At 46.2% G+C, this 19892-nt stretch overlaps 1 protein-coding gene across 1 annotated transcript in view; it reads right to left on the bottom strand.

Moving 5' to 3' along the window:
* Positions 1 to 19892, bottom strand: part of COPA (coat protein complex I subunit alpha) — a 32649-nt gene that overhangs the window by 12541 nt on the left and 216 nt on the right. Inside the window, exons 2-15 of the mRNA XM_077840908.1 lie at positions 18971 to 19084; positions 18374 to 18447; positions 17915 to 17995; positions 16994 to 17070; positions 15699 to 15808; positions 10674 to 10783; positions 9746 to 9845; positions 8925 to 9060; positions 6845 to 6927; positions 5351 to 5501; positions 4741 to 4807; positions 4325 to 4400; positions 2158 to 2240; positions 915 to 1054 (exon numbers count right to left, since the gene is read on the bottom strand). Of these exons, the coding sequence (XP_077697034.1) occupies positions 915 to 1054; positions 2158 to 2240; positions 4325 to 4400; positions 4741 to 4807; positions 5351 to 5501; positions 6845 to 6927; positions 8925 to 9060; positions 9746 to 9845; positions 10674 to 10783; positions 15699 to 15808; positions 16994 to 17070; positions 17915 to 17995; positions 18374 to 18447; positions 18971 to 19084 (1402 nt within the window). The remainder of the gene's footprint in view (positions 1 to 914; positions 1055 to 2157; positions 2241 to 4324; positions 4401 to 4740; positions 4808 to 5350; positions 5502 to 6844; positions 6928 to 8924; positions 9061 to 9745; positions 9846 to 10673; positions 10784 to 15698; positions 15809 to 16993; positions 17071 to 17914; positions 17996 to 18373; positions 18448 to 18970; positions 19085 to 19892) is intronic.

Raw genomic sequence — 19892 nt, forward strand, 5'->3', positions numbered from 1 at the left:
GTCCTCTGGAGTTTATCCTAGCCAGGAGAAGGACTCCGAAAGCAACACAGGCTGAGATATGTAAAGTGACAACTTACTTTAAGTCCAAAATTCAGATTTTATTTTCAGAGGCAGATTTTACAGAACAAGGAAAGTGTTTCCCATGCAACTTTCGTTTCAATACAACTTGACGCAAGCCATCTCGCGGTGCTAGAAACCCAGAGGCACCAGTCCTGGGACAGTGTACGAGAACGAGGAAGTGAAACGAACCAAGCTAGTTTTAAAGCACAACACTGAGTGAAATGCAAAGTAAATCTATTTGTAAATGCTTCAGTATTATTAATCTGGGATTCTAAAGTCACTGGTAGCATGCAAGGATGTTTAAAAGGCATAGTTTGTATATCAGCAGGGTCCTTTAAAAACTGAACCAGACGCAGCAGCACTGACAAATATACTGTAGTGATCAATCCTGCACTGGATTAGGGATTTGGCCAGATGCAGGGCCTCGGTCTCTATTATCCTCTACCTCGCATGATCAGTGCAAAGTGCTACCACATTCTGAGGTGGCAACATTTCACGCTCACGGTGAACTAGTGCAAATGATGTCACAAGGTGCAAGGCAACAGAGAGTCAGGGCCTGACCTACACCAATGAGTCTTTCCCTTTGCCAGTCTCTGATTTTGTAGTTGTAGCGATAGACGGAGAGACATGCCCATTTTCTCCTGTGAAAGGTGACAATGCCTGCAGAACAAATTGCACCATTGCTACGTTTATATTTCGCTCCTCATAACAGCTGTTAGCTGTGATTTGGATCAATCTGACACAGCTTGCAGCTGACACTAGGTTTTGGAGCGTATTAATAGCCATGGCCTGTCCCCAAAAGGCACACACTGGCAGGAACAACATGAAATCTCTCCCAGCAGGTGGGACCTTACCGTTTCTGTTGCACATCAAAGAGGGTGATCGAGTCTGCATCCCTCAGTAACAGGTTCCCAGTGCCAGCATAGAAAATCTCATCACAGTTCGGGACCTGCACTTTCTTGGTAATCTCATTCTTCAGGTTCTTGATTAGGATCTGTCGTGCAGGGAGGGGGAAAAATCAAGAGAGAGAGTTAGATAGGAAGAACCAAAAGATTTCCCTGCCAGAATGAAAATCAAGTCTAAACACCAAATTTCTCTCTTCACTGTATTAAAAGAGAATATTTGGGGAAGAGTTGTCTAGCACTTGCAGAAGAAGTCTGGAAGAGGGCCAGAGGAGATTTCTCCTCCCCTAGTAGAAGCCAGGAGGGTCTGGAGTGGGAGCAGGGGGGAAAAAATGGAGATCCTTCTTCGTTACAACAGCAAAGTGGTTTGTTTGTTGAATGGGGAAAGGAAGTATTCAAATGTATCGACACTTAGTATCTAGAGGCTCAATGAAAAACGGAGCCTACAAACCATGATCAATGGTCCATATGCTGGTAGGGATCCTACCCAACCTCCACTTTGACAGGGTGGAGAGGAGCTGTTTTTTCTGTTCTCATGGTGCCGTACCAGGGGAAGGGAGAAAACATCACACCCTCCATATCTCTTTGGCAAGTGAAGTTCAACCTTCTGGTAAGATTTCCAAGCACTGTCCGTGAGAGGGTGTATGGGTAGAGAAGATATAGTGGAGAAAAAGTAGAGAGCTCAGTGTAGGGAAAGAAACAGAAATAAAGGGTTGGAGGAAGAGAGGAAGTAGTAGACAGTGAAGAGGCCAATCCAAGGAAAGAAATCAGAGAATGAAGCCGGGAAGGAAGGAAGAACAAAACTAAGAGATGTAGCAAGCTTTCAATGTCTACTCACCAAAAGTAGCTTGATAATACAACTAAACACAACAGAAACTAAATAGTATACAACTATTTTATTTAAATTGCAAGAGGTGTGCATGACAGTGTAAGTATTTTTCACCGTGGCTAGCTGGTGTTGGTGAACATTAAAAAAAAAGAAAGGACAAAAACTATTTTCATTAATTTAAATTTCATTTCTATATTAAGCTTCCTTTTTTACCTAACTGCAGAGCCAGATCTTCCTGACAGCGCCCCCCAATACATTTGAACTGACAACAATTTGATTAGCCGTTTCTGTCTCTCCCACTCGATGCACATACACTTTCAAATGACAAAACACAGTTAAACAGACCCTGATGAGCGTGGCCCTTACCGAATGCATGCGATCCAGGACTGCAAAGCGGTTGCGAGCTACCCACACAGCTGTCAGCCCAGAGGAACGCTTCCCTTCCGGGGCTGGGAAGAGCAAAACACAGGCAGCGAATAAAACCTCTGGCAGGCTCGTACGGCAACACATTAGTCAGTCTTGTTTGATTCCATCTTGGCTGAGTTGGATCAGCTGCTTCCTACTAACTCAAATTTAACCTGAGGCTATTCACAAGATTCATTTCCTCCCCCACCACCCTTTCAGATCTCAGCATGGCCAGCGCCAGCCCTTCTCTCTAGCCAAGGGCCAAGATAAGTGGGTGCCTTCACAGCCAACACCACTGCCTGGCGGAGAAGCAGGCCATCCTGGGTGACAGCACATTCGATCAAACTAACGAGCAGAGCCTCACTGGCCAAACAAACTGAGAGCAGCGAGGGTCCCGGCTTCAACGTAAGCCCCCCTGCCGGGGCTACCCAGCATAACAAGCTGGAGGAGAATGAATGCACTTTCCCTAGCGTGCAGCTGCTCCCTCGGTTTTAAAATGCTAATATGAACACAGTGCTGCGCGTATCACACGGGAATGGAGAGAACTGTACCACAGGACCCGTTGCAGATGTAGCGAAGGCTTCCGCAGCAGTAATACGGGTGGTGTGTGCTAAGGGGTGGGGGAATAGATAAGCCCGGGAGAGACCTGCTGCAGTTACAGTAAAACAAAGTGATTGTCCTACTCTTGGGCTCCCAGACTCTTTCCTTGTCACCACCCCACTACTCATGACAGTTGCGCGTTAAGGGAGATGCGCTAAGGATATCGGAGATCCAGACAGTCACAAGAGTCAATGAGACCTTACCAATCATGCTTGTGACAGATCAGTGCCCCAGTGAGGGGAAAAGGGGATCAAGTCTCTTGTACTCCACACTGTAAGTTCTTGTAGTTAAAAACACAAGGCTGGAGACCCGGATACTATGTCCAACTCAGACAGGGTCTTTTCTGTGTGAACGATGGTCATATGGCTTTCCCTGAGTTTACACATCTTTAAAGCCAGATTATTACTGGCCTCTCTAATTGGTTCATGTCCGAGGAACTTCCCTCATTAATGTTCATCATATAGAGATGCTCAGATAGAAGGTGCTTGAAACATTCCTGTTACCCTACATATTTTCTTTACGATAGAAGGTTGTGTAATGATCTCCTCTTTGGCTGTTCATTTTCTTCCTTGGCCCAAAAGTCCAGATTTATTGACTTGGCTTTTCTCTGGATTTTGGGTGCCCAATTGGAGACACCTTTAAAAGGGCTTCGTTTTCAGAAAGCACTGAGTATTTGCCCTCTGAAAAATTAAGCTCTTTAAAGGGGTCTCAACATCACATGCCCAAACCCACTAGTCAATTTTGAAACTTTCAACTGAAATATGTGAAGTACAATCTGTACTGTTCAATATAGTTAACATATATTAAGGGACTAAAAAAGGCCCCTCTTTGCTTCCCATCTCTGAGATATACCAGCTGACTTTCGTGCCAGAGACAGTTCTCTCCATTAGACCTGCATAAACCAGTAAAGTTACTAATGAGTGAGCTGGATTCTAGTCTGCCTCATACATCACCCCCAACATTGCCAGCTAAGTACTCATCCTAGAATCTTTACTGCCATGACGACAGAGGCAGGAAGAATCCAGCTGGAGTTTCAGATCCCAAGTGGAAGAAAAAAAATGAATTATGTTTTGACTTGTAAATTGAGCAAATCTGATCTGGAATTTGCAGAGAGAGAATATGAATACTGGGCCCCAGCAGTGTCACTTTTACAGCCGCTTTTCAGACTATAAACCCACTTTGAATACAACGTATCTGGGTGAAATCCATCTCCACTGACAAGGCAGGGAAGCTGCCTGCTGTGTCGAAAGAGAAAATGGAAATGTCCTAATAATTGAATTATAAAATATATATTTGCAGCTGTAAAGTTTGGGATGAACATGAATTTTTCAAGTCAATGTACCACGTGATATAGTAAGCAGGAAGGCCTGCCAAATGACGCACACTACACGAGCTACAGGAAACGTAGGGAGAGAGTGCAACAAAGACTTGGAGAACAGAAGCTTTTTTACAATGGGATAGAGAAGGTGAGGGCAGGACTGAAGAAAGGGAGACTAACAAAAAAAAATGCAACACATTAAACGCCTACCATCAGGGTTCTGGGAGTCTGCGTCCTTTGGGATGGTGTACAGGTCATAGGTGCTGTTCTCCAGGTTACTGGCTCTCTATAGAGGGAAAAAGATATATACACACACACACGGCGCACATGCACCGTCTACTCATTCTTCCCTCTACAGAGAGAATTTAGTTGCAAAGAATAGCGGGAAGAAGTCATCTCCCTTGAATGCTGTCCAGGATACCAAGGTGATGGGCACCCTTTTGTGTTTATGGGAGACGGTGAGGAGATCCTTAGCTGGAAAACTCCACACAAACCAGTCTCCAGCCCAGGTTCCCAGTGATGGGACTGTTCTGTAAGATGGAGGCTAACTAGTGTTAGTTCTAACAAACCCTGAAGACATCATTCACACCCCCGCCGGTCCAGCTTCCCTTTCGGGGCTGGCTTACCGTGCAGAGCAGGACAGCATTCTCAGCTGGGTTGTACGACATGTTGAACACTGGGAACTTGGAACCACTGAAGAAGAGACACAAAGATAAGAGAAAGCTAACAATAGTTCACGCCCCTGTGGGATGGTGCTTGGTTTGTTGCTGATGTCCCAGACTGCATCTTCCTGGGATAGCACAGATGCCTGAAGGGCCCAAGACAAGTCAATTCCTGCCTGTTTCCCAGCCCCCCAACACTCATGGCACAGTTCTTAGTCATTGGCCTCTGCTGACAGAGACAATTAGCATTAATGGTGACAGTGATTTACGTGAAGGACACCTCACCCCACAAGGAACTGGACTGAGATCCATCACTCTCGTCGCAGAGGTCACCGAACGGCCATTACCAATTTCGGAACAGCCTAGAAGTTCAAGGCTCTATAGTCTGTTATCTACTCCCCAAGCCCAGTATCAAAGGTTACGTTTGCATTTGACTGAACAATCAATTTGAAATCAACCTGAGGGGAAGGAGGAAGACAGCGCAGCTTGCGTATCTGCAATGGATTAACCGGGAGCTCAGGGCAGCGGCGTTTATCTGAGCGCCAGAACTGCCCCGGCACCCGGGCCCCCTCACCTTCTCAGCTGCATGACAGCAACGTCTTTGGAGCTGTTGAAGTCGAGTTGGCGCAGGAAACGGTCCTTCACGTAATACAGCATGTTCCCATGCACCGCATAGGCAGGCCGCTCACGCTCCAGCTTGAACACGATCATGCCGCCATCGTGGCCTGGGAAAGGAAAGACAGGAATCACTGCCGGCCACCATAATTTAATCCAGATGGGGCAGGGACTAGCTGTCCCTATTTGAAGAGATGGTTGGCCCCATCTTCCTTCCTTTACATTAAGCAGTCAAGCCAGGCCCCTGGCCTCCTCCCTGGGGACTATTCAGCACAGGGCACGCCTCCATAATAGGATCCCGGACACAGGGGTTTAAGGTGACTCCATCTCCTGTGGCTATAAGGGTCGGGGCATGGTAAGACTGGTGGATTTTATTTGTATTACAGTAGTCCCTAGAGGGCTCAGTAAGGGATCAGGGCCCCATTGTTCTAAGGGCTAATCACATTCACAGAGTAAGAGACAAGCTTCACACCAAGGAGCTTATAACCTTGGGTTCTGCCTAGAATCATATCCCCAGTTACATCCATTCAGAATGTCAGTGCAAAGATCATTTCCCCATCCCCTTGCTTTGACCACATCACCCCTCTCTCCACAGCCCTCTGCTGGCTCCCCCTTCTCTACTGGGAACATAAGCTACATGACTTTGCTTTTGAGGCCCTTCATGGCTTATCCCCAATCCGACTATCATCCCTCATATGCTATTGAAATGTTGGCTCCTGGCTCCGATCAGCTCATGCTGCCCACCTCCGTCACCCACTTGTTAAGTTTTCAAACAAGAACCTTTGTGCTCTCTCACGTGCCTGCCCTTGTCCTTGAGAGGAGCTTGCTGTAAACACATGCAAAACTCCCTCATGACACACCTTCACATCCCTCCTTAAAACTCTCCTTTACCTGACACCTATAAAAAACGTTGGTTAGTCCGCTGGTTTTTGAGACCACTGCCTGTCAAGCCAACCAATATTATTTCCATGTACTCCACCATCTGTCTGTACCCACTTGTCATCTCCTGTCGTCTCTCTTACACTGTAAGCTCTCTGGGGCAGGGACTATCTTTGCTCTGTGCACACCACCTAGCACCCTGGGGTCCTGCTCCAAGACTGGGACACCTAGACACTATGGCCGTGGTTCTCAACCTATTTACCATTGTGGGCCGCATAGGCAGCTCTCTCTGTGTTGTGAGAGCTGGATCCACACACTATTTATACTACTATATGGCCCTGAGAATGTCACATGGGCTGCAGCTGTGTGCTGATTGGGCCACAGGTTGAGAACCACTGCACTATGGGAATATCAATCAGAAGCATTTTAGCTCCTCCTGTACTTTTTCTCTAGGGTAAACCAGACCATATAAAAGAGAATCTAACCCACGAACAGGGCTCTGATATGGGCCAACGGACCCCATAACCCCTTCCCCTCATCACAACCTGCCAGAACCTGGAAGGATTACTTTTACCTGCAGCAAAGAGATTGAGGTTGGGGTGAGCAGCCAACACCCAAAAGCGATCGTGATCTCGGCGGAAGGTCTGGACGCCCGTGCTGGGTGGGGGAACAAGAAGCAAAATGAAGCAGAAGCCTTGCAGTAAATACCAGTTTGCAAAAGAAGACTTGGAGCCTAAAGGTCCAGAATGTACGTGGCACTCCCTGGGGGAGCGTGACCCTAGGCAGCCCTGTATTCACACCCTACACACTACAGCAGGAATATCTGCACAAACTATGCCTGGTGAGGTAGTATCTGAACCCTAATAACATGCTGGTCATTAGTATCATTGCAAAATACATGTGTTAACAGTACATGTGAAGATATGAATTCCCTCTGGACGATATTACTAGAATATGTTTAAGACCAAGAGGCTAGCCTAGGGAAAAGTGGTAAACCAGTCTGTCCTGGACAAAGGAATATGGGTTTACCTCACTTTACATATTAGCATTAAACAAAGCCATGGAGCTAAACCAGCAGTGCTTATCCTGATCCTGAACTTGAGAGACAAAGAATTAACATTGCTCCTGAATCCCAGACAGACACAGGGGACAATCCCCAGGATGCCTTCCTGACTTGCAAGACAAAGACATGCCTTGGGGGTAAAGTAACAGAAAAAAAAACTCCATCTTTAGCCTCCACCCTAAGAGACAAACAAACTAAGCGATTGGATCTCTGTGATGGGTCCTGGTCAGGTCAGCCAGTAAAAAGCTGAAAAGACAACTGGAGGTGAGAGAAACCATCTTGTACAAAGACTGTATCTTGCTATGCCAAAGTTTTAGTCTTTTCAATTAATGTTTTCACTTTTACTTGCTTGTAAGTATCTCTGCCTTTATCCCTTTCACTTGGCATCACTTAATCAGTGTTCTTCTGTTAATGAACTTGTTTTATTTTCACTATAAGCCAACTCAGTGCAGTGTTTGAAGGGAAAGGTGTATTTCATCCAGTTCAAGTAATAAGCTATAACGTACTCACTCTTTAACAGAGCAGCAAACTTAAAATCTTCTGTGATTATTAGTGATAGGAGCAGTGAATTGCAGAGAAACATCTCTGAAGAGCTCAGAGGCTGGAATTCACTGATTGTTACCTGCTAGGCAAGGTTTGGGCCGGGAGAGCCTTAAGTTTGCTGGTGAGGAAGACAGACTAGTGTGGCAAGGACCTGACACAGTCTAATCTCTAGCAAAGCTCCCTGTCTGCCTCAGCAAGAGGGAACAATGGCGCTCAGCTCTGGGTGCCCCCAGCAGTGTTACAGGGAGGCAGTAGTGTCCAGTAGTTAGAACAGGGGACTGAGTGTTGGGACTTCTGAGTTCTCCGCCTTGCTCAGGAAGGAAGGATGTTCTAGGAATTACTCTGGGGAGTGGGGAATCAGGACTCACAGGTACCATTCTCACCTCTACCACTGACTCACAGACACAGCAGACATGGGGCCTGATTCTCATTTACACTAAAGCCTCTTTAGACTGTCAGAGCGGAGTCAAGGTTTCAGGGTAAACGAGCAGAGTCAAGGACTGACTTTTGTCCAAGTGATCATCAAGATTCACTGACCACAGATGTAGCACCCCAATAAGTCCACTCCAGTTTTAGAGGTATTTCTGCTTCCAACAACATTCCCTATTTTAAACACAGGGAATATTGCTTCATTGGTAACAGCTCTAAAACCAGAATTAACTTTTTAAGTGTGCCCATTGTACATATAAACCACTGCTTTGGCCTACTCAGTAGCTCTCTCAAGAGAGCGACACTCATCCAAATATAAAACCAATAAATACATTGCATACATTCAAATCATTTCCATCAGAGAGGTCACTAAACAAGCTGGCTCCTCTCACGACTGTTTCCAATCATTTACAAACCTAGTTTTCCTCCTTATCCTTAATAGCTGTCTCACAGGGAAAAGGTGGGTTCATGCGTGTTTGAGACGATCTTTGCAAACACAGCAACTGATGTTTAAAGACTGCATTTGGTTTGGGGTTTTTTTGGGGTTTTCCTATAAAATGAAGACATTTAACAGGAATAACAGGCCCGTGAGAAGCCTAGCCAGTGGCAGAGCACTCACCGTTTAGACATATCCCAGACACGGATGCTCTTATCTTCTGAATTGCTGAGGATCAGCTCCTGCCGTGGGTGAAAGACAGCACAGGAGACATTGTTGTAGTGTCCACGGCAGGTGTCAACCTCCCAGGCCTTTGATTCTAACCAGAGTGGAAGAAAATGAGACAGGGTCACATTTAAAAGCTCTTGCTGTTCCTGAGCTATGAGTAGTGATATCAAATGTTCCATATCCTTCTCTGACTTATGCCTTTTCTCCAGCCCAACCTCTCTACTGTAGCTTCTGACCTGTACTGCAACTGAAGAAGGACAACTAACTGATACATAGACTAAAACACCCAAAAGTTGCTAAGCTTTAGTTACATCTGAATCTCTCGGATAAGAAAGATCAGCTGAGGCAACTCTGATGACAGTCCCCAGATTTGAGCATGCAGGCGCTTCGTTCTTGAAGAAGGACCTTTGGCAACGGAAAGAAATTCCTTCGTTGGTCGCTCAGCCTGAGTTTGACAGACCTCAGGGCACAAAGCTAGGCTCCTCTCTTTACTCTAGCCTTTGCTTGAGGGTAGATGAGCTACAAGGGAAGCCTTATAAGGGTTGGCTGGAGAGTTGGGCTTTCCCCAGGTTGTTCCTCCAGTGCAATCTTTGGGCCTGGGGGCAGAGGATTTATACTTCCATGTTGCCTGTTTCAAGCACTTTCCAAGTGTACACATTCACACACAGGTTCACGTCACAGACACGTTTATAAATAAACTTGGCTCCCACCCCACTCTCCCCAGCCTGTTCCCTCTCTTCTCTCCCAAAGAGGTTCCTTTGGGGGCTGCTTCTTACCATTCATCCTCCAGATCTTCACCTGCCGGTCATCAGCACCAGACACGATGAGAGGCATTGTGGGGTGGAAGGCAGCCCAGTTCACCCCACGATCGTGTCCCTGTGGGATGGCAGAAAGGGGTCTCACACCAAGCCTGGGGCTCCATGGGGTCAACACACAGAGATGGAGCAGCCAGAAAAATTGCTCCAGCAAATAGGATACAACCTGCAGACTTCAGAATGACTCGTGAGGGTCTGCAGCTAGCTCCTGTTGTTTTCATTCTGGTGGACTGAACTTCATGGATGTGCCATGATGCTCATACTAGATGCTCACAGACCAAGGCTGCCCCTGTACTAGTAAACTCTGCAGATAGACTTCCCCACTCATGCCGGTAATGGTGGAAGCGGAAGATAGGACTCAGGTGGCTTTACAAGCGTATTACCTACCCTTGAGGGGTAGTGAGATGACAAAGAGGAAGTGACACACAAGCTCCAAGCACACCACCACTCCTCTTATCGCCTCCCCCAGTGGGGCTGCAACTGTGATCAATTACGGCAACATCTGCTAGGACAAATGTGGCCCAGTAGCAACAATGGAATCTCATTATCCCATCTTCACACAACTTGACTGGCTTTCCATTCTGTTCCGAATTGCTCTCCTTGATAAAAACCCACAATGGATCTGATAACATTGCCATTTGTACCGCAGAAGAGTCTGGGTCCCCAGTCACGGATCACCATTGACTTTACCTTTTAGGTTTTAAGCTCTTTAGAATAAGGTATTCCTTATCCCCAAAGGAACATATGAATTCATAGAGCCGTATCAAGTCTCTTAGCTTCCTTCTCCCTTTGTTTCTCAAACCTGTTTTAGGATAATTTGTACAACAGGGGCTATCTTAAATAGAGCTGAATGAGCTATGCCACACACACACACACATACACACAGTACCTCAAGAACATGTTTCACCACCGCATCTGTCGTCCCGAACAAATCCACTCCAGTAATTCCCCTGACATCCGACTCCACAGCTCCAGGAGACAGATTCTTCTTCCTTAGGCCTTCAAGAGGGAAGGAGAAGCAGGAGTGGAGGAAGCAAACACAAGGTTACCAGACAGTGTACTAACTCAGAGACATGTAAGTCAGCGCCCTCCTGTGCTGTTCACAGGTGGAGAGAAGAAGGAATTTTGAAAAAGAGGAGAAGTGAGAGAAATATCAAGGATTCCCTTCCTCTTTCCCCAAAAGCACAAGCTCAGACAAGATGCACAAAGATCAAACTTGGCAATAAAATGCTCCCAACAAGCAGCCATTTCTCAGCTCCCTGGGATTGATAAGCAAAGCTGCTGCATTGGAGGGACACCGTCACGCAGATTCCTTTCTCTCAATATTTAATTCCCAGTTTCAGCTTGCACCTTTAGGGGGCTTTCATCTATGCCAGTTTGATAGGTGCTCTCGCTGTCAGCTTTTGCTTGTTGACTTGGGCCATTTGTGTGGACATCTGAGTCAGTTGCAACTGATATACGGCCTCTTGAGTAGTCTTTAAGGTGACCAGGGATCTGCAAATTCTCCAAGGCACCAGGAATTGGGGAGAAATACAGCTCATCTGGAGGACACAGGTAAAGAGGAATCGCTTGATTTTTTTAGGAAGTGGTGACAACCCACAACTCTAACAAGTCTTCAGTGGTATCTCCAAATGTCAGGCCAGAATTCTTTGGCAACTTCTCCGATTGTTGTTACTGAACACACTCCAGTAAATTCAGTCCCAACATTCGATCAACCCCACCTTAAAACGGTTACAATGTGATGAGGGAATAGCCCCTAGATTCTAGATAGCTTTAAAATAGTCCACCACGACATGCTAAACCCAGGCTGACAGAACTTTCAACTTGTTGGGGGTTGCAGGTAGGATACTGTCCGGGAAGGGGCTATGCTGTGGAATTTGTTTCTGCCAGAGACCAGGCCGAGACACTTTAAGGTTATGACTCAAAGTGGAACTCTTCTAGTAAGTTTTTGTTGAAGAACCAAAACAGACATGGCCCCAGCAGTGCACTCTAGGAAACAGAGTGGAATTTAAACTGATTCCTGCAGGTTGTGAATGGGGTGTACAACTTTCTTCCAGTTCCTTAAGGGAACCAGTGTATTTCTAAATCTCTGCAGTGACAATTATAGGGACTGGCACCTTAGAAACAACCACCAGTATATATAAAACTCACAGTACTTTGTGTTTTGCAGTGGTATAACCTTTCCTTCCAGGGGCACAGTGACCATCACAGGGAACATTACCACTTTCCATTTATACAGTATGCCAAACAAAATGGAACAACATTAACTGCTCCCTCACCAGAAACTAAAATACCTGCACCAGGGAGAAATTGGATTGTGCATTGCCAAATGAAAGCCTAAGCTTAGGAGAAAAAAGGCTTGAGACTTTTAAACAAAGGAGTTACAAACAAAACTTTATACCAGACTTTTAAACAAAAAATACTTGAATGTGGGACCCAGACTTGAAACTGACTAGGAACAAAGTGAAACTGACTGAGTTGGCAGGGTCATTGGCCAAGGTGGGTGAAGAGCAAGAGAGGATCAGACAACATTGGGTTTGACAAGTTTTTTTTTTTTAATTCTCACTTTTGATCTTCTCAGGTGTTAGTAACACAGGGGAGATTTAAGACAAGGGGATCTTAACAGTGCCCCTTTGACAAGATCTGTAAGATTTGTCTAACGAGAGTGGCCTGTTAAACAGTGAATCACGAGTAGGTGCGAACATTACACATATTGAATCTCAGATGCACACACAGAGGGTCCAAATGACAACGGGGAGCCAGACCCAGAGAAGGGGGGTGATAGACGCATAATTCAGAGAAACTATGGAAAGTGGAAACAGAGGAAATTTCGAAGAACAGATACTTGAGCCTTCGACAGGCCAGTGGAATGGACTGAAACGACAGGTGAAAAATTTCTGGGTTGACTGCACAAATCCAGAGGGAAGGCAGGACACTTGCAGAATGTACCAGCTTCCTATGCGGCTCTGGGGAGGGGGCGAAGGAGAGAAGAGGGGCTGGGAGCAGTGTGATAGATATTAGACATTCTGAGGATAGCTGTTACGAAAGAGCGTGGGAAAGGAGCCTGCACTCAGCATGCCCAAGAGCATTCAAATAAAAGAGCAGATGTTAAGAGGGGTCACTGACAGTTCAGGAAAGAGATCTAGTGAAAAGGACCGGATCCTGACTACAACCTGACAGCTTGTGGGAGAAGGGGAAAGGAAGAGGAAGTTCCTGCAGCATCAGGAGGTTTCTAGGATCACTTTTCCAGAATGCAATGGCCAGAGCCACACAGAGGCATTGTAGCCAACTGGAAGCTCAAACAATGGACCGTGTTAGCTGCAAGGGCCCGGGGCATCTAGGCTGCGATCTCCTCCACTCTCCCAATCAAGGCTGCACATCAAGAGGCTGCCACCTACCCAAAGGAGAAACCAAGGAAAGGTTCTTGGGTTTTGACCAACCTATTCATTCTGGTCTCATGAGCCTTCCTCCCCTTATAATCCATCAGCACTCACAGCATTAGCTCTGTGGTTGAGATAGTGCAGTACTGGAGGTGATGGGACAGTGTCTGTCAGCTGTCACTACACACTCACTAGGGGGCCTTGCAGTAATGTAGTCTGCCCCACAGTGCCCCCTTCTGGGACTCTTAGCATCACCTCTGATGTTCCCAGCCCCCAACAACCTGTGTTCCAGATCTCCTCAATAGCAGGATGCTGGATTACCAGCCAAACCCCTCAGGCTGACTCTCCCTGTTTGGAAACTAATCACCCAGCTCTACTGAACAAAGCCCTGAAAGCACAAGAAGATTCCAGGAAAGCAACAGACGTTAGCTCTTGAGATGGGAAAGAGAGTTAAAGGGAAGCTGTTTTATTTTACAGGACAAAAAAAAAACAAAAGCATCTTCCCATGCAGGTTAATGAGAAGAATCTTCCATCAGGATTAATGGTAACAGGGAGGCAGAACAGACAGGAGGTTATTTTGTAATAACGTTAGTGTCACAAGCAAGAGACTTCACTCCACAGTACATGGCAATGGCATTATGTCATGTCACAGCTTTTCATGCATTTTGATACAGCAACTAGAAGCCAGCTCACGCTGGTTACACTGACACTCGCTCTCAGGAGACCAGCAGAACAAGGACCCCTCAATTTTTAACTTGTGAATCTGTGTTCGAGAAAGATGCTAAATTGACAGCCATGGAGACAGAAGGCCTCTATCTACAGAATAAATACATCATGGGTAACAAGAAGCAATGCATCCCCCACACTGCCCTGGAGTGAGAGAGTTCAGTCTCCTTGGCCCACACATTCCTTGGCCTCTTTGCTGAGACTGCTAAGAAGGGTGAAAACTGTGCGATGATTAGGTCTCTGGACAATTTGCCACTAGGAGAGGGAACAAGACCCACCAATTCATTTCACTTAAATCAAACTACTAACATCCCTAATCCCTAGAGATGCTGAGAATCCATAACTCCCACCAAAGTCAATTGGGGTTGCAGGTACTCAGCACCACTCAGGATTGGTTTTTAGGTCACTTTCAATCCAGGCTGGACCCTTAATTTGCAAGGTGAACGTGCATCTCCACAACTGACAGCAGCCTGAATGCAACCAAGGCTGTTCCCAACAGACCTTTTGTGCTAGAGCCAAGATACCAAGGTCAGAACTCAGATTTGGGGTGACCTTGCAAAAATCCCACCCACCCTGAGTTTGTTCTCCCACTAGCATTTTAGCCAGGTGATGATTTAATGTAGTTGCAACTAAATCAATAATTCAGCATCCATAGCAGAGTCTCTAAAACCCCCTCATCACAGATCAGCTGGAAAAAACTGTACCCTCTCCAAATCCATTTGGCTATAGGAACTCTGCTGAGAGCGTGTGTGGGTTGAATGCAGCAGTGAGGTTACAGGGAGAATGGATGTTAAGCTCCCCATGCTGGCAATAGAGAGGAGGGACAGGTTTTAAATATTCAGAGAGCCTGTCCCCAGCTCCTATTGTTGACACAGCTGGTCAAGTCTGAGCGTGTACTACAAACAGAGCAACTCACCCAGTCAAAACTGCAATGGTGGAAGTGGCAGATGGGGTAAAGGGCCACAGCTCAAGTTCTAGAACACCTTACAATGCAGTAACACTGCTACCCTCCCTTCCCTCCGTTCATCACTTATCTGTATCTCTAGCACTCGCTTCACCTTCTGTATGTAGCGTAGCCTTTCCTAGGGGGCCTTGAAGTGTTTTACCAACAGCCCTTAATTAACCCTCCCAATACACCCTGCAGAACAGATATAACTGTATGTGCAGACCACGGTGAGTCAGCAGTGGAGCCAGGGATAGTAACCAGGAGTCTTGACTTCCAGTTCCCTACTCTTGCCTCTAGGCCACACTCCATCTTTGTGAAAGGGATATCGATGGAGTAGCAGCCACTGTACTTAATGATCTCTTCTTCCATTTGCTGCTTAAGAACAGCTGGGCCAGCAAAAAATCAGCTCTGCTCCTTAATCAACACAGAAGCCATTTCAGGGCTGTCCGAGAGAGAACAATTCATCTCCGGAACATTGCTGACTCTGGGAACAATGTTTCCCAAGGGATGAAGATGTCCCATAGAACCCAAAACTGAGCCTGCCGCTTCTCTTTCCTGATGACAAAGGCAAAGCCGACCTGGTGACAGTAGTGTGTTCCTTCCTCAGTAGCAGTACTCCTCTCCCGCACAGCCTAGAGAATCCGAACAGGACGTCCAAGTGAGACTGCGGGGTGTAAATCACCATCAGTGGACACAGCTGTTATGCTCGGATGGCTTTTCTTTGTGGGTGGCTCAGACCCAACAGCTGCCTTTTTTCCTCCCCCGAGCTGAACTGGCTAGTTCTTTCCCCACTTGGCTTTCAACAATTGCAGTTTTGAACTGGGCCTTGTTGCTGGATACCCCCTCGACTTGGGCAGCTCACCAGAAATATCCCAAACGCGCACAGTCTGATCCAAGCTGGCGGACACCACCAGGTCCTCAGAGGGATGGAACTGGGAGCACATCACATAGTGGTTGTGTCCTGTCAGCACGCTGCAAGAAAGAGGACAGAAGACACCATTTCAATTAAGGAGGCAGCACTGCACAATCTGATCTGTACCAACATTTCAAAGCTGAATCTCGTAGGGAAGTTGGGGAGGTTGGTAAGGAGCAAAGCCATGAGAGGAGAATATTGGGGAGTATGGAGAAGGAAGGCAACTCAGCAGGGCAGAGAGGGAGGAATAAATAGGAAACATCACTTTGTAGGGGAGCATACAAGGGATAATATATATTGATATCTATAGCTATCCACATGAATAACTATCAACACCGATACACAGTTACTAAAAAACCAGGGAAATTCCCACACTAAATCTTTTGAAGATAGCTTAGTTTGCCAGATTGCATAGCCCACCAAAGTGAACCAACAAAAGGAAGAAAACGAGCAGAGAAGCCATTTCAAAAACCCTCCAAAACCCTCCTAAAATTCTTCTTGTCAAACTCATCCCTTCCACTGCACACAGTCCACATACCTCTGACACAAAACCAGGTACAATGCAATTTATGAAAGCCACACCAACCCTGCATTAATTCTTGGAACACATAAGCAGTAAGCACAACCAAAGTTCGAAGTCCTCCTTCAATATGGAGGAGGAGTCTGTTAAGAGAAACTCTTGAGTGGAGTTTTCATGGGATACTGAAGGACTTAACTGTTTATCTCAGATTTTGCATGCGTGGCTCCACACTCTAGCACATTTAACCCTAAAATAACTTTTGTTTACTTGGGAATGCTACTTAAAAATAGCCCAGCTCCTGAAATGAAGCCGATAAAGAGGGAACAGAGAAACCTAAGCTTTTTAAAAACAGCACTTTAACCACCATTTGCTGGAGATTACCTAGAGCTCTCTCTAAGGAAGGAATGGAGAAAAACTCTATTGCTAGGGTTATTTCATAATTGGAAACTACAGAGGAGGACATAACCCTGCACTGGCAAGAAGAATGAACTAGATGGGACTTCAGAAGTTATTTCTACCTCATTTCTAGAGTCGGTTTAATAAAAAAGAATATTTTTTTTTCTAAAATTGTTGGAAAAAGAATTTTTAAATTTTTCTTTGACATTTTAACAACGTTTTATTGAAAGACACAGAGTTCAGACTATTTTAACCCTCTGTTCATGTCTAAGGTTCAAGAAAACTCATGTTTCCCTAGTATTATTTCTATAGCACCAGTAGTTTTTACCAAACACAGGTTCTGGACTGCCAGTTCCAAACCCGGATTGTCTGATCATCAGAAGCACTCAGGATCCAGGGGTATTCCTAAAAAAACATTTAATAATTAATATCTGAAACAAGTGTCTCAACCCTCATGTTTCCCTCCAAATGGTTTGCACACAGCCAGAGATAACCATAGGATTTCTAGTTCATTGGGTCAGATGTCCCAGGCAAGAATTACAGCTCTACTGTAGAATCATTTCCCACATAAGAAAAAAGAGGCTACAGAAAGTGATGGTATGTTTGGTCCTATGTAGCGCACTCGATACAGCACCGATTATTTCTGCAAGTGTCCTGCAGGGCTCCGCCACACCTTGCTTTGCACACATACAGAGCTTCAGCATAGATGGGCAACAGAGGGGATTACCAGGGAAAAGATTGTAACCCATCACTCACAGAGAAGAAAGCTGATGGACTAAACCGCCTTCAAAGGCTGTTTTCCTGAGGGTGTCAAGATGTGTACTAGCATCTTCCTCACCAGAGGACTGATGCGTGCTTGTGCATGTTGCTGTTGCTCTTCCACTGAAAAACTTATTCTAATTGTTCTGGGAAAAGTATCACTTCTACTATTTCAGACAGCAAGAGCGAGAAGTTAGCCAGCACAAAGAAGGAGACGCATAGCCCCATCTGTGCTTCAAATGCCAATGGAGGGAGAAAAAAAGCTTCCAGTGAGCTCTGCAACTGGAGGTACCAACTGTCTCCATGAATGATTTCATATTATAAGATCTTTGGGGAAGAACTCAGGCGTTCCTAGGTTTGTATAGCACCCAGCCCATTTTGTGCACTGTATGTCTGCAGGAAAGAGTCCTACTTAGGGAAGCCACAGAGATTCCTATAAAGCAATGCGGTGAGGTGCATATCAGTGAAGTTTCACAGCAGGGAGACTCACATGGTGGAAGAAGGTGGTGCGAATGTAATCCAGGTGCCCGAGCAGCGTGAAGAGACAGCGGCGCAGCTTGTAATTCCAGACCTGAATGAGACAGAAGGCCAGTGAGAGGGAGCTGCCAAACTCTGCCCAGCTCTCTTCTGCCATCTCATTTAGCACATGAGGTTTTTACTCATCCCCAAGCTGGTCTCTCCCATGTACATTACAGTTCTGGGTGAGGCCAGCCATAGATCTCATCAGAAATTGTCAGGCTGCATTTAATTACTTCTACCGCCCTCAGAAAGAGCAAAATCCTGAATTCTACATTTCCCTTTTTCATCTCTATCCACTCACTGTTTCTGCACCCACCACAAAAAACTAAATTAACACAGATTCCTTACACATCTGTGTCAAATTCCCCATCTTCCTTTGCCCACCAACGCTTTTTGGGGGGATGCAAGGTGGAAGGAAGAGTTGATCTACCTTTATTTTGTAGTCATCACCTCCAGAGACAAAGAGTGGCTGCTGTTTGTGGAAATCAATACCTCGGACTGGTCCTGCAGGGGGAAGAGGCAGGTGAAACACAGGGAGACAGCTAATAGCTGTATATGAAGCCAAACTGACAGCCAGAACAGACCGTTCCATTCACAGCAGAACAATTCTATCACGTCATACTCCATTTTAATCGGATAAATTGTCTCAACGTGACACTTGGAGGTTAAATACAACTTTCTGAGACAACATTTCCCCCAGGCCAATGTACAAAAAGTTCTCTTCTGTGAGGTTATACAGCTACGGCACCATAACATCTGACACCTCTTTTACAATAATGAAGTTATTATCGTAACAGCTCTGTGAAGTATTTTCCCTATTTTACAGCTGGAAAAGCATGTTCAAGAAGTAAGCGGTTTGCCCATGATCACACATGGAGTCTGTGGCACTGTTAGGACCTGAAGCCAGACCTCTTGCGGCTCAATCCAGTGCTTCAGCCAAAAATCCATCCTTCCTCCTCTCAAGGAGGCTCCATTTTCTGCAACGAGCCCTCTGCTTTCGACTCTTTCACACTCCAAACTTACTCACCATCATGCTCATCAAATTTGTCAATAAGGGTGCACATCCGGTAATCCCACAGCTGGATCACTCCATTGTGCAAACTTGTTAGGATCCAGGGCCGCTTCGGGTGAAAGCTGAGCCCTAAAGAGAGAGACGCAGAGAAGCACAGTGGTCAAGTTTTCAGTTAAATTCAATCTCTGAAGACACAGAGGAAGTGAAAGAGGTCAGCATTTTCCAAAAAGAAGGGCTTTTTAAGGTGCTAGAAGTTGGATACCCAAAACTACTAGCACCTTAAAGACTAACAGATTTATTTGGGCATATGCTTTCGCGGGAAAACAAAAAACAAACCCGCTTCTTCAGTTGCGCCTGAAGTCTTTTAAGGCGCCACCGGACTCCTCCTTGTTTTTGTGGATACAGACTAACACGCCTGCCCCTCTGATACTTGGCACCAGGCAAGGCACAAAACTACCGGCCACTTTCAGAAACCTTAGCCCCAGTCCCCCAGCGCAGAGCACGCGGCTTTCCACTCATACGCAATTCACGGCTTTTTTCTTTTTTTTTTTTAAAAACGGTTTGGTAAGTGTCTAAACCTGTATTAATAAACTGACAGCGGCATGGCATCTTTTGTATTTGACCATCAGCTGCGGGGGCGGTGGGGGGGGTGCAATTAACACTTTTTGACAACAGCCGCAAAGCCAGAGACGACAATAGGAGCGTCTCTAGCAAGCCAGAAGAATAACCCAGGCCAGCATTTAAAGGAGGGCTCTTCCCAACCCAAAACGGGGGGGGGGGGGGGGTCCCAGTGTCTACAGCCCATAACCCCGGGTTAGACACTGGGTCGGGGGGGGGGGGAGGGGAGGTGCCAAGGGGGAGACTGGGGCACAGGGCGGGAGGGCAGGTGAAGGGTTTGGGGGGTGGGGGGGGCAGAGCACGGGGCAGGAAAGGAAGT

This window comes from Eretmochelys imbricata, chromosome 24 (genome assembly GCF_965152235.1).
Source record: "Eretmochelys imbricata isolate rEreImb1 chromosome 24, rEreImb1.hap1, whole genome shotgun sequence".
Classification (NCBI taxonomy): domain Eukaryota; kingdom Metazoa; phylum Chordata; order Testudines; family Cheloniidae; genus Eretmochelys; species Eretmochelys imbricata.